This window comes from Camelus ferus, chromosome 5 (genome assembly GCF_009834535.1).
Source record: "Camelus ferus isolate YT-003-E chromosome 5, BCGSAC_Cfer_1.0, whole genome shotgun sequence".
In the NCBI taxonomy this organism is placed as follows: domain Eukaryota; kingdom Metazoa; phylum Chordata; class Mammalia; order Artiodactyla; family Camelidae; genus Camelus; species Camelus ferus.
The window spans coordinates 35853363-35867558 of record NC_045700.1 but is presented as its reverse complement, the minus strand read 5'-3'; the positions used below and the strand labels follow the sequence as shown (position 1 = coordinate 35867558).

At 36.2% G+C, this 14196-nt stretch overlaps 1 protein-coding gene across 24 annotated transcripts in view; it reads left to right on the top strand.

The window, feature by feature from the left end:
* Positions 1–14196, top strand: part of BAZ2B (bromodomain adjacent to zinc finger domain 2B) — a 290588-nt gene that overhangs the window by 257593 nt on the left and 18799 nt on the right. For all 24 annotated transcript variants that reach the window (XM_032479524.1, XM_032479525.1, XM_032479527.1 and 21 more), the window contains 4 exons: positions 10827–11482; positions 11887–12160; positions 12332–12487; positions 13121–13281. In XM_032479524.1, coding sequence (XP_032335415.1) covers positions 10827–11482; positions 11887–12160; positions 12332–12487; positions 13121–13281 — 1247 coding nt within the window. The remainder of the gene's footprint in view (positions 1–10826; positions 11483–11886; positions 12161–12331; positions 12488–13120; positions 13282–14196) is intronic.

Genomic DNA, 14196 nt, shown 5'->3' with positions numbered 1-14196 from the left:
CTGTGAACTAGAAAACCAAATATTTGTACCATTATCTTGGCACGCTGATATACACGCTATTACTTACATTTCTTAAATTTTATAAGCCCCATATGTACAACTTTTTATCTTCCATAGTGTTAAGTGTAGTACTTTACTACCATAGGCACACTAAAAATGCTTTAATTAAGAAAGTAAATAATTAATTAAATGTCTATAAGGTTTATAAGAATTGCTTACAGGAGACTTTTTCTAAATTTATTTAATATTAGGCCTCTCCAACTAGAGAGCATTGATTGAGTGAGTATACAGTTATTAGGCTTCAGTTTCCATTCCTACCACTTCACCTCTCAAGACCCTGAATTACCTGTCCACAATAGAATTCTAATAGGCTCTGTATAAATTCTTTGGTTGTTAGAAGGATCATGTCAAATAATGGATGTAAAAGCGCTCCAAGGTGGTATTTAACTATTAATTGTACCTTACACTATTATTTGTGATTGTGTACAGTACGACAGGGAAAAGTAGAAATAGTTTTTCACTTAAAGATTGTTTTCTCATAAAGTTTTTAATAATTCATTGATGAATGTGGGTCTCCTGTATTATTCTAAGCACTATGGAAGTCATAAAATAAATAACAGATGTAGACTTTTTTTAATCAAGTGTTTAGTATGCACCTGTACTGTACCCTGTACTAAGTACTATGGAAATACAAAAGAATCAATTAAAAGAGCTCACAATCTAATTGGAAAGATACAGCATCCGTGAAGACAACAAACATGTGTAAATATATAATGTAGGCAAGTACTATATCTGAGAGGCAAGGCTGATAAGGATGAATAAGTACCAACTGGTAGAAACTACCATGAAATTAATGGATAATGAAAGTTAATACAGTGTTAACAATATGTGTTATTATATTCTGCCCATTTATCACTTTTTTAAAGTTCTTTAAAAGCATGATCTATTCTTAATAAAGTTAAATTTAATATTCATCTATTTAAAAGTTTAAATGCACAAGTTTTTAAAAATTCCCTATAATATCATTATCACTGATAATATTACATAGAGACAATAATCAGATCTTGGATTACCTCCCAAGTAAAATATTAATTAAATTCATGTTGTGAAAGATGCGAGATAACCCACACCACGAGCGAAACATATGGTGCTAATAATAATAAAGTTTATCAGTGATGGTAACCTAAGAGAAGAGAGATTCAAAGCACACAGGATCTCCTAAGCCTCCAAGTGGTTCTGCAGGGCTGTGCCTTATCCAGCTGCAGGCTGGTAAGCAACAGAGCAGTCTAAGAGACATGCCTGCCTTCACACTACTCTATATTCTCAAGTTAGCCCAAGAAAACCCTTTGTTTCTCTAAACAGCAACATGTATATCAAAGGACCTCTGGACCTGGGAACAGCACTAGGGAGTATGAATGCAAAGGACCATGGTCCCCATACTGAGGGCCCAGGGAACAATGCCAACATCAGCTAAATTTCCTGCTATCCCTCTGCACACCAGCTCAGCTGACTAAACTGGCTTGCTCAGGGGCCTCAAGGAAGAAGGAAGGAGGAGAACCCCCATAGTTACTTAGCTAAAGCTAAGAGTTTATTTCCCTTCAGTCTACCCCATGACTCTTGGTGGGATGTTTCCATCTGAAACAGTTACCAATTGGATTTTTTTTTTTTACTTTTTTTTTTATTGAAGTATAGTCAGTTTAGAATGTTGTGTCAGTTTCTGGTGTACAGCACAATGCTTCAGTCATACATGAACATCTATATATATATTCATTTTCATATTCTTTTTCACCATAAGCTACTACAAGGTATCAAATATAGTTCCCTGTGCTATACAGTATAAACCCGTTTATCAATTTTATATGTACCAGTCAGTGTCTGCAAATCTTGAACCCCCAATTTATCCCTTCGCACCCCCTTCCCCCCGGTAACCAGATGTGGAAAAAACCCAAACCAAAACAAATGAACTTACTTATAAATCAGTTGGATTTTAAATGGTACCTTCTAAAGAAAACATCAAACGTCCAGATAAATTCCAAAATAAACAATATACCAAAGCATTAGGAAATGAGCCTAGCTCAAATGGTAGAGCTCATGCCTAGGACGCATGAGGTCCTGGGCTCAAGTCCCAGTACCTCCATTAAAAAAAATAATAAAATCTAATATTAAATAAACAAATAGATGTAATGACCTCACCCCCACAAAAAAAATATTTTTTAAAAAAAGAGTGTCACTCTGTCCCTGAGAAGATAAAGAGTGTTCTACACAGTGTAATAACAAAATTATGAACGGCCAGGGTAAATGTGAACTCTGCAGCAACGAGGAATAATTCCCATGATGTTGTCTGGGAGTGGAAAGCCTAGAAGGTCCTCCTCCACAGTTAAGTAGGTTGAGTTTGACAAATCTAAGATTGTGAGAGCTTTGAGATGAGTGTCATTGTGTGGGATAGCTGCAGAGGATTATTCAGTACTGTTTGTTAATATCTATAAGGTAAATGAATCATATTCCAACCATCCTCTCACCTTCTGTGGTCAGGCATGTTTATACCCAAGGAAAATCCATAATTATTTTCAGGGGTGATCCATACAGTCCTTTTTTTCTGGAACAGTAAATTTCACATGAAACCAGGAGTTGCCGTTTTCCCACCAAAGATGTCCTCCAGATGGAATACCCTATATGGTATAAGGACTGCAGCAAAATCTCCCCCTGCTAGAGTGAGTGAACAACACATTTTAGAACTGTTTGGAGAAAAGAGAGAATCAAAATTGCCCCTCCTGTGGGTGTAGCTAGCAAGTGTCATCTGGAAAGCAGGAGACTATCGACGACATTTGTATCCATCCATTCATCTGTAGTATGAACAACAGGAACCTCCCAGCCACCTATTGAAACCATTATCAGTATACTTTTTTTGGAGAGGAATATTGAGGTATAAAAATGCAGGGTCCTAGAAAGAGAAAGAAAAATACCATATGCTATCACTCATATGTGAAATCTATAAAAAAGAAGACACTAATGAACTTATCTACAAAACAGAAACAGACTCACAGACATAATAAACAATCTTATGGTTACCGGGAGGAAAAGGGGTGAGAAGGGATAAATTGGGAATTTGAGATTTGCAAATATTAACTACTATGTATAAAAATAGATAAATAAATTTCTTCTGTATAGCGCAGGGAACTATATTCAATATCTTATAGTAACCTATAATGAAAAAGAATATGAAAACAAATATATGTATGTATCTGTATGACTGAAACATTAGGTTGTACACCAGAAATTGACACGTTGTAACTGACTATACTTTAATTAAAAAAAAAAAAAGTGAAGGAGAAATAAAGACTTTATCAGACAAAAGAAAATGAGGGTCCTGGCATGCCCAATAGATTCTTCATTTCTGCTCTTCAACTCCAGGAACTTCATCAAAGTAGAGGAACCTTTATGAGGTATAAGCATCATTTGAAGTAAAAACAATAGAGGGCAGCCAAACCAGACAGTCTTATAGAAGTCGTTGTTGAAGGGTTGATGCAGCTATCTTTTGGAATGCTTCTTCTGCATTCTCTACTGCCTGTGGATAAGAGGTAGCAGGAATCAACCACCCAATGCCATGTTAGCAAGTCCATTGTTAGATGGCAGCAATTGTGAAAGGAATCCTAATTGTCTGATTGTATCATTTCTGGAAACCCCAATATGTAACACACATGTTTCAGTCTTAATAGTATGTATATATTGCCCACATATGCAAGAGGCACAGTAACCCCATATCCAGAAAAGGTGTATACTATTCAGCAGCTAGAGGAAAGCAGATACCCCAAAACTAGCTAATGCGCCCAGGGTCTCTTAGCCAGAGACTTTGCAGTGCTAGTGTCAAGTCGAGTTGACTGCACAGGTTGTTAAATTGTGAAATGGCGTTGCTCAGTACCCTACCTGAATCTGTGCTTGTTTAAGAAATGCATCCTCTTTCTCCTCCAGGTATGCAACACTGTTGCACAACCTTGGCAGTTCTCGTAAGAACAGCTGGGTTTTGGCAACATACCTGGCCAACAGGTATAGACGCTCCCAGTAGAGATCACAATAAATATGTCCAGCCGATATGTGGACATACTTTTGCTGGACTTAAATACCCCCGTCTACCCATGCCAGTTATGCAACCATAACTGAGAAAAGAACAATGAGTTGAAGCAAAAGGTCCAAAAGCTTTTGCAGTGATTGTAATTCTGGTCTTTCAGCCATAATGAATGCTGAATCCCAGCTCCAGTAGAGAAATGTGTATGCCAAGGCTCTTTTGCATTCTGGAACAATGGATATTTGGTTCCTCATTTCTAGCAAGCCCATAAGTGTTTGAGGTTGTTCTCCTTTCCAGCAAAATGAACTGAAGAGTATAGTTTAGCAACCCTTTGGAGAAGAACCCTAGTCCTCTTTAGGTTTGAAACAGCCCAAGTCAGGGAACAAAAGAAGCCTGGCTTCAGGAGTTGAATCAAACTCATAATGTAGAGCTGATGTAACCCCATTTCTAAAGAGTCAGGATAATGTAGGCTGTTTCTCCTGGTTCTATTCTGAGTCCTTTCCTGAGGAGTCTAGAGGCTGTGAGATTTTACCAGACGGTTTGTTAGGGTGAGGCTTAATGTCTCTAATCCCCGAAGGAGATTCCACCCCAGGGACCTTCTCCATCTAATCTCCTTTGTCTCCCACTCTCCTAACAACTCTTTAGTATTGAATGTGAACCACTCAGTATTCTGTGTCTCATCTCACAGGACTCTTTTCCATGGTTTCAGTGGGTCGTTCAAGTTTTTGAATAGGACTACACCCCTACACCCTAGGGTTATGCAGCCATCAACTTCTGTCTTATCAATCCTTCTGTTTATGAGCAATACCACATTCACTGGTATGAACCTGTCAATATTCTCTGTTCTTTGTTCTTTTTTTTCTTTTTATTTTGTATGGAAACCAGTGTCATTTACTAAGCTGTCTATTGTCATTTTCTCCCCTGAAATGGGGCTTGTGTGACCTAGAAGAACTATTTCATTCCTAACAGTGCCTCCTGCATGAAAGAGTAAAGTCAAGACCATTGTCCTTTCAGGTGGACCTTTTCTGATCCAATCATCCAACAGTGTCTGCACCAACAGCGTGTTGCCAGGCATCCCCCTGGGTTTTCAAGCCCTGGTTTGCTTATGATCGTGCTCAGAACAGCTAGTCCCATTCAATTCAAGAGTCAGGAAGATCACAGGGATATATTTCACCAATACCACCAAGCATTCCGTTTGGAAACAGGGTGGCAACACCTGTTTCAGCATTATTAGTCAACCCAGACTGCTCATTCCGTAACAGGGCAGGTGTTTTCCCCTTCTCGGCTTCATTTAGTATTACTGTTGTCCCTCCTTCATGCAAACAAGCAAGCCAAACCTGTAAGGATCCTTCCACATGCTTATGGTGGTGGACCTGTTGAGAACCTAGTTCTCACTCTGTATACTGCTGGATTTCCTCCTGCTGTTGTGTCCACTCAGACTCCCTTAGAGCCTGCCTCACAATAACTGACTTCACAAACACAGGGACCAGTTGCCTCATACATTGTATCAGAGGGATAGTGGGAGTTTGCCCCACTTTCCCTTCTGAAGGGGCTGCTGCCACTCTTTTGAGTTCACCCTCCCTCTTAGGGCTCGTGAAAATCTCTAAGCTGGTAAGGAAGAAGAGACAGAACTAAGTTTCAACTCACCCTATCACCACTAGTCACCCTCTTTAGTGTACCACTTTTGGGCTTTCTGCTATCTTCAGGCATCACTCACTACTAAGACCATCCTAATTCTACCCAGTAAAGTACCACTAACCCCAGGGAGAAATTATGTCCCCCCGCCCCGGGTGCTCCCCTTCCAGAAATCCATGATATCAGGACTTTCTTGGACACCAACCACTGTACAAGATGCATGGTCACAAAATTACTAAGATATACATAGTGCTAATAGCAGCATAGTGTGTTAGTGAAGGCAACTTACAAGCAGAGAAGTTACAGTACATTGAGTCTCCCAGCTACCATAATGGTTCCATAGGACTTGGATGTGTAACGAGAACACTCCAAGAGACAACACACTATACTCCATACCTTGCTTTGTATTTATGGGTTAGTGTAAGAAAGGTAGGAAGCACTTAGTTTCTCCAAGTAACATGTCGAGGTACCTTTGGGTCTAGGAACAGTGCTGGGGGTATGCATACCAAGAATCAAAGTCTACATACCAAGGATCCTGAGAATAGTGCTGATACTAACTAGCTAAAAGCCCTGCTGTCCTTCTGCTGGCCCTCAGGAAAGTGGGAAAGAGGAAAGCCCCATGGCCACTTAGCCAAAACCAAGGATGTGTTGCCCTTCAATTAACTGTTCTAACCGTTTGGGTATGTTAGATTGTATGTTCGATATTTAGAAGGAAAATGCAACAAGTTTATTTGTACTGTGAAGTGAATATTACTCTTCCATTTTGTGTTATGATATGGTCACAGCATTAGGTCTGTAAGTATAAAACCTGAGTCCTGTTAGGATGTGTGGAGGAATCTTACCTGAAGGATGAGGGTATTACAGTAAAAGTCACCTTTTTAAAAATTCTTAGATCAGACTGGGAAGGAACAATCCTAGATAGACAACTGATGAAAATCTGATTCCTTTAGTCTTCTCCACAGTAATAGCAAGATGTCTCCTAGGAGCTGGGTTGTGGTAGCGCTATCAGCATGAAGATAGCATTGAGGAGCAGTGAAAGTATTCCTGAGGTTATGCTAGATTGAATGGGTAAGGGCCCTTGAACCCTGGGAGAAAGCCATTGAACAGAGACCTGTATGCTAAATGCCAAAGTTTTCACATTTCTTGCATTCTTTATCTGCATTTTGATTTTAGTAAAATCTATTTGAAAGTTTTAGCTTGCCTCAGCCCAACTAAGGAGAGCCAAAGGAGAAAATTTCACTTGAACTGAAAGTGGTGGACCCCCTTGGGGTCCACTGACAGCTATTAGTAAACTGAAGGGTTTCACAGTGATTTGATAGAACTCAAGAAGACATAGTCTCTTTCCAGTAGCAAACATTACTATTTTTAGGATTTGTTCTAATTGGGAAATGGTATTTTCTTTATCATTATGCACTTGCTTAAGTTACTACCAGGGAAATTAATCAACTGAACAACATTCCCTGTTTCATCTCTTGTCTTCCTCTTGTTTAGATTGTTTTGAAGATGTTTTTTAATACTCATTTCTACATATCAAAGAAGTAAGGGCTGGAAAGAGCAGGGGATTTTGTGAAATATGAGATAGAAAACTATTTAAAGTTAAAGAATCTGTTTATATTAAATATTCTATATATTTTTCAAATTTTTAAAAATAATTTTACATTTCAGTTAGCAATTTGAATATAAAAGTTAAAGATAACCACAGATTATTAAAATGTACCATCAGCTCATTTGACTTTATTAGATGCAACTGAAAAATCATCAACTAGTCTCAAATCAGTAAAAACATTTTGGTTGGTTGGTCTGTTTTTGAATATATGACAGTGGTTTTTGAGATACTAGTTCTCAGAATAAATCAAGCACCAATATTAATATTTCCTTACTAGCCAATAACTTATGTGAAGTTAAGAAAATTTGTGAGTGCGGGTATTTGAAGAGAATATTTGTGACTCTTTTCACATGTGATGAATTGGAGGTGATGAAGTAGGATGGTCTTCTAAGGGCAAATGTTCAGAAGTGCATAAAGATCATATGAGGCATGAGATTTTTTTCTGGCTGTTTTTGGGATTTTCTCTTATCACTGATTTTGAGCAATTTGATTCTGGTATGTCTTGGTGTAATTATCTTCATGTTTCTTTTGCTTAGCATTGAGTTTCTTGGATCTGCAGCTTCTAGTTTTCATCAAATTTGGAAAATTTTCAGCCATTATTTTTTCAAATTTAATGTCCTTGTCTGCCAATTGTACTATCTTGTCAGTTTGGGGTTAGGTTTCTTTGACTGACTGATTATGTGTCATGTTTTCCTGCATCTTATATGCGTTTTCATTTTGATTGGATGCAAGACATTGTGTGTTTTACTTTGTTTGGTGTTGGATATTTTTGAATTTCTATAGATATTTTTGAGTTTTGTTTAACTGAAGCACAGTTAAGTTGCTTGGGAAAAGTTGAATCCTTTCAGGTCTTTCTTTTAAAATTTGTCAGGCAGGACTAAAACTACCCCTAACTGGTGACACGGGATCCTTCTGAGTACTCTGCCTATACCTGTGAATCTTGTGGTTTCCCAGTCCGATTGGTAGGAACAGGTACTATTCCCAGCCTGTATGAGCACCTAGGCACTGTCACTCTAATCCTTTCAGGTGGTCCTTTCCCTGGTCTCAGGTAGGTTCCTCACACATAAGCACTGATTCTTATTCAGCTGAATACTCAAGGGGTCCCTCTGCAGACCTCTGGAGTTCTCTTTCCATGCAACTCTTTCATCTCAAGTACTCTCTCCAGAGCATTCTAGTCACTTTGATCTCCCTTGGACTCTCAGTTTCATCTCCTCATCTCAGAGACTCTGCCGCGCTCCACCTGGATTCTTCCTCCCTGTGCTAAAACCTGGAAATTAACCCAAAGCTATAAGCTGGGGCAGTCACAAGTGTTACTGCATTTGCTTTCTGTTTTGTTACCTCATGTCCAGCATCTTGTAAACTGTGGATTCATATACTTTGTCTGTTTTTTGGTTGTTTCATGCAGAAGTATAAATCTAGTCTCTGTTGTTCCACATTGGCCAGAGGCATAAATCTGAGGTATAAGATTTTAATTCAGGTAAAAACTAATTTCAAGAGAAGCATGTGAGAACTATTTAAACATTAATAGAATATTGGCTAGATAAGTTATTAGATATCCATATAATAAATTTTTTTCAGCTGATTGAAAAAAATGAAATATAATTATATGTTTTGCCATGGAAAACTATCTAAGGTATATAATGAAAATTTATTGAGGAAATATTTATTGAGCTTCTATTTGATAGCAGCCACTGTGTTAAGCATTTGAGATCCAATAGTAAGCAAGATAGACATTGGTCTGCTTTTAAGTAAAGCTTGTTGATTTAAACTCTAGTGTGTAGGTGGGAGTGGAATAGAAAATAGACAAACAGTTTATGGTTTATAATGGTAAATTCTGCAAAGGAAAAATATAAGATGATATTCTAAAGTGAATGGATATAAGGATATATTGTACAACACAGGGAATATAGCCAATATTTTAAAATAGCTATAAATGGAGTATAGCCTTTAAAAATTATGAATCACTATAGTATACACCTATAACTTATATAATATTGTACAACATATACATCGATAAAATAAATAAATAAAGGGAATGAGATGGGGATCCCACTGGAGATAAAGTGATCAGAGAAAACTTCTGTGAGGAGATGATTTAATCTGAGACATGAAGGATAAGAAGCCAGTCACCAAAACAGTATCCCAGGCAGAGAGAGCAGCAGGTGCAAAGGCCCCAAGAAAGGAAAGAACTGAGCATGTTTGAGAAGCTGAAAAAAAGGGGAAAAGGATGAACAAGGTTGTCAAGGACAAGAGTGGTCAGAAGTTGTAGAAATTTTCAGGAACCAGATCATACAGTGTTGTAGGCCTTGCTTAGGAGTTTGGATTTTATTCTAAATTGCAAAAAACTGAGTAATAGTATCCTATTTATGTAACAGTGCAAAATGATGGTTTTATATGTATATAAGATTTCCAGAAGATTATACAGACATGATTGATTAACCACGTTTACCTCTGAAGAGTAGAAATAGGGACTAAGGGAGTCGGGCAGAAAGGGTTTTCTTTATACCTCTCATTACTGAGTATTTTACCTTGGACTTGTATTACTTTTCAAATTAAATAAAGAAGTGGATTTATATTTTTAAAAGAATTCTTATGAATTATTTTTTTAAATTGTTTAAAAATATGAACCAGAAGTTCACAAAGGAGAAATGCCAAAAAACCTATGAAAAGATATTCAGCCTTAATAGTAATCAGAAAAAAAAAATGCAGTTTAGATTTTTATCTCCTAAATTTTGGCAAAAACAAAAAATATACGTAGTATTTAGTCTCCTTGAGGGTGTTGGCAAACCAATGCTCTTATACCTGATGTGTGAACATATATTGATCTAGACTTTCTAGAGGGTGGTTTGACAACATATTTCCAAAAGTCTGCAAAGTATATATCTTAGGACTCAGTAAGTTTTTTCTAGAAATTTATCCTAAGGAAGTAAATCTTAGGAAAAAAATTTTAAGTCCAAAGATACAGATAAAGATAATTCATCATTTACAGCATTTTTATGATAGTGAATAACTGAGCCCTATTAATAGCCATCAGTAGATTGATTCTTCAAATTATGATATATTCCATTGAATATTCTGTAGCCATTAAAATTTATGATGTAGTTATATATTTATTGGCATATCAGAAAGTTTACAGAGTATTATTCAGCAAAACATGTAGGTTAGAATGTTATGTATATAATAGGATTTCCTTTTTTTTATTTATAGGTTTAAGTATATATGTGTGTGCATATAGAAAACATGAAAGGGTTTATACAACAATATTAATAGTAATTTTTGCTGTATATTAGGGCTCTTAATTTTTTTTATGTTTTAGTCTTTTGTAATAATTAGTTACAAAATTAATTTTCCAACAAGCAAAAAGTCTAATCTATAAAAAATGGAAAAATGGAGAGTATTCAGTAACTAGAAAAGTTTCCTAAAATATTTATGCATATAACTTGATAAGTAGTAAAAGAATATAATTATAGTATTGGTTTGATCTGGAGTCACTGATCTTTATAATACTTTTCAATTTTTTAGGACTAGAAGAAATTGCAAAAGAAAGAGAAAAACTAAAAATGGCAGAAAGTATCCAGATCAAAGAAGAAATATTTGAGACTTCCGAGGACACTTTAAATTGTTCAAATCCAGATCACTGTGAGCAAAAGGAAAATCCTAAAGAAAAAGATAACCCAAATCTGTTTCTTCAGAAACCTGGCTCTTTTTCAAAATTAAGCAAGCTTTTAGAAGTAGCTAAGATGCCTCCTGAGTCAGATGTAATGACCCCCAAACCAAATAGTAGTGCAAATGGGTGCACATTGTCTTATCAAAACAGTGGAAAACATTCATTGGGCAGCATTCAGTCAACAGCCACACAAAGCAACATGGAAAAGACAGACTCTAATAATCTGTTCAGTACTGGTTCAAGTGGTCCAGGGAAGTTCTATAGTCCTCTCCCCAATGACCAGTTGTTAAAAACACTGACTGAAAAGAATAGACAGTGGTTTAGCCTTTTACCAAGAACACCTTGTGATGACACTTCACTTACCCATGCTGATATGTCAGCTGCTTCTTTAGTGACTCCTCAGTCTCAGCCACCATCTACGTCACCTTCGCCTGCCCCAGCTCCTCTTCTGGGATCATCTTCTGCTCAGAATCCTGTTGGCCTAAATCCATTTGCTTTATCACCTCTTCAGGTTAGTGCTGCTAATTGTAACTCATTTTTATGTTGCTTTATTTGATCTTTGACCCCATAAAGATTTTCTCTCAAGGGAAATCAGTTGATATTATCCGTGCTACGGTTTGAAATAGGAAGAGTCAGAATTGCTATTACAAAGCCTTCATCAGAACTACTGATGTCTAAACCAAAGCCTCCTTTAATTACTTTCTAACTTATTACTGTTACATTATATCTAAAAGGGAATTACTTGGAAGAACAAATAAAACAGGAAATTTAATGTTACTGCTATTGGATTTAGTTTTCCTCTAATTGTGATAAGTGAAAGAATTTTTTTTTCAGAATTTTAAAAACAATTTCAGAGTCTAAACACTTTTCCTAACTCTTAGCTTGTCCTACTTTTAAAATGTTTTTTTTTTCCAGATGAAAAGTGGAGTATCTATGATGGGACTCCAGTTTTGTGGGTGGCCCACTGGCGTGCTTTCTTCCAATATTCCATTTACATCACCTTTACCTAGTCTGGGATCAGGGTTGGGATTATCAGAAGGAAATAGTAACTCATTCTTGACTCCTAATGTTGCTTCAAGTAAAAGCGAATCTCCAGTACCACAAAATGAAAAAGTCTCTTCAACTCAGTCTACAGCTGTTGAAGTAGCAAAACCAGTGGATTTTCCTAGTCCAAAACCTATTCCAGAAGGTAGGTACATTGAGATGATTTATAGCCACTTACTTTATTGTTACAGATTCCTATATTATGACTGAATCTTTGATGGTTTTATGTATAGTCATAAATCTTTTGATTCATGTTGTACCATTAACTAATATTCAAAATATTTATAAGAAGATCTACATATTTATCTTAACTTAGAGATGCAGTTTGGTTGGTGGAGAATTATTGACCCAGAGGACCTAAAAGCTTTGCTCAAAGTGCTCCATCTCAGAGGAATAAGAGAAAAGGCATTACAGAAACAAATTCAGAAACACTTGGATTATATTACTCAAGCTTGCATCAAGAATAAGGATGGTATGTACCTAAAAGAGATTTCTGCTCTCTTGCTTGGTTATGAGCATTAATTCTTTTATCTTAGAACAAACATATTTGAGTTTATCTTAATCATTAATTTATTAATAATAGGCATTTTTCTATTTGCTCAACAAACAGTAACTACATTTCTTAAATAGGTATTACTTTTTTTTACTTTTTTTATTTGAAGTATAGTCAGTTTATAGTGTTGTGTCAATTTCTGCTGTACAGCACAATGCTTCAGTCATACATGAATATACATATATTCATTTTCATATTTTTTCACCATAAGCTACTGCAAGATATCAAATATAGTTCCCTGTGCTATACAGTAGAAACTTGTTTATCTATTTATATATACCAGTCAGTATCTGCAGATCTTGAACTCCCAATTTATCCCATCCCACCCCCTTGGTGTTACTTTCTTAACATTTCTCATGACCTGCAGATGTATTGGTTTTTTTCTTAAAAAAGAATATTCCTACTTTTAAGAGTAAGCTGCCTACTTATGCACAAGTGCTTTTGTGTGTGTTAAGTTACATGTATATGCTATCCCTGGAATGTTACTCAGTTTCTGGGAGAAATCATAGAGGGATAAAGTGGATTTTAAAATTAATTTCTTTTCAAATATAGTTGCTATAATTGAATTAAATGAAAATGAAGAAAGCCAGGTGACTCGAGATATTGTGGAGAACTGGTCAGTAGAAGAACAAGCAATGGAAATGGATTTGAGTATTCTTCAACAGGTAGAAGATCTAGAAAGGAGAGTTGCATCAGCGAGTTTGCAAGTGAAGGTAAAATTGACTTGGAATGAAATCTGTTTTTAGGATAATGGAAGGTAACTATATTTGTTGTATGCCTGATATACACCAGTTACTCTGCTAATTGTTTTCACTTTATCTCATTTAATTCTCAAAATGATCCTGAATTAATTTCCCCCATCTTACAGGTAAGAAACAAATTTCAAAGTAAGTAACCTGCCGATGGTCAGATAGTAAGTTACTAAATGTGGATTCAAACCAAGTCTGTCTGACTCCAGAGCTGATGTTTTTTTTTTTACTAAATCTTGCTGCCCCCTTAACAGTGTTCAAAAATGTCATTTCTAGTATCCAGTTCTTTACCACAAACAGAATATCAGTTTTACCCATGATAAATATGCTCTATCAAATTCCTACCATAGTGTTTCATTTCATTTCATACCAGGAAATTCTTTGCATCCAAGCCATGGTATGTGTCAAATTTTCACTGTATATAATTTAAAGTTGGGGAATATAGGTATATCCAAATATACATTATATTATGATACACATCCTCATACGCATGCTACATATATATGTAAATTTTTAAATAATTTATTTATCTACTGGGCATTACCCTGTCAAAAGCATTACCATGATCAGAAACTGGCTTCCAACGGACAGGCAAAAGGAAAGCTTTAGCTTTGTGCAAGAATTTTTCATTTTGTAAAGAGGGATACAAAGGTCCTCTCAATTGATAATAAGATGATGTCTCTGAGAATAAATGGGTGGATGATGAATAAGTGTGAGAGAGACACCTGAAAAGATTTAGAAAATGTAGTCTCCATGTAATTTGATTTGATATTTTATGCATTATTCAGAATGAGAAACATGCCATAATACTGTCCTATGGCATTTGGAAACTTGAGGTTCTCCAAAAAAATGTCCTTTTCCAGAGTTAATAAAATATCC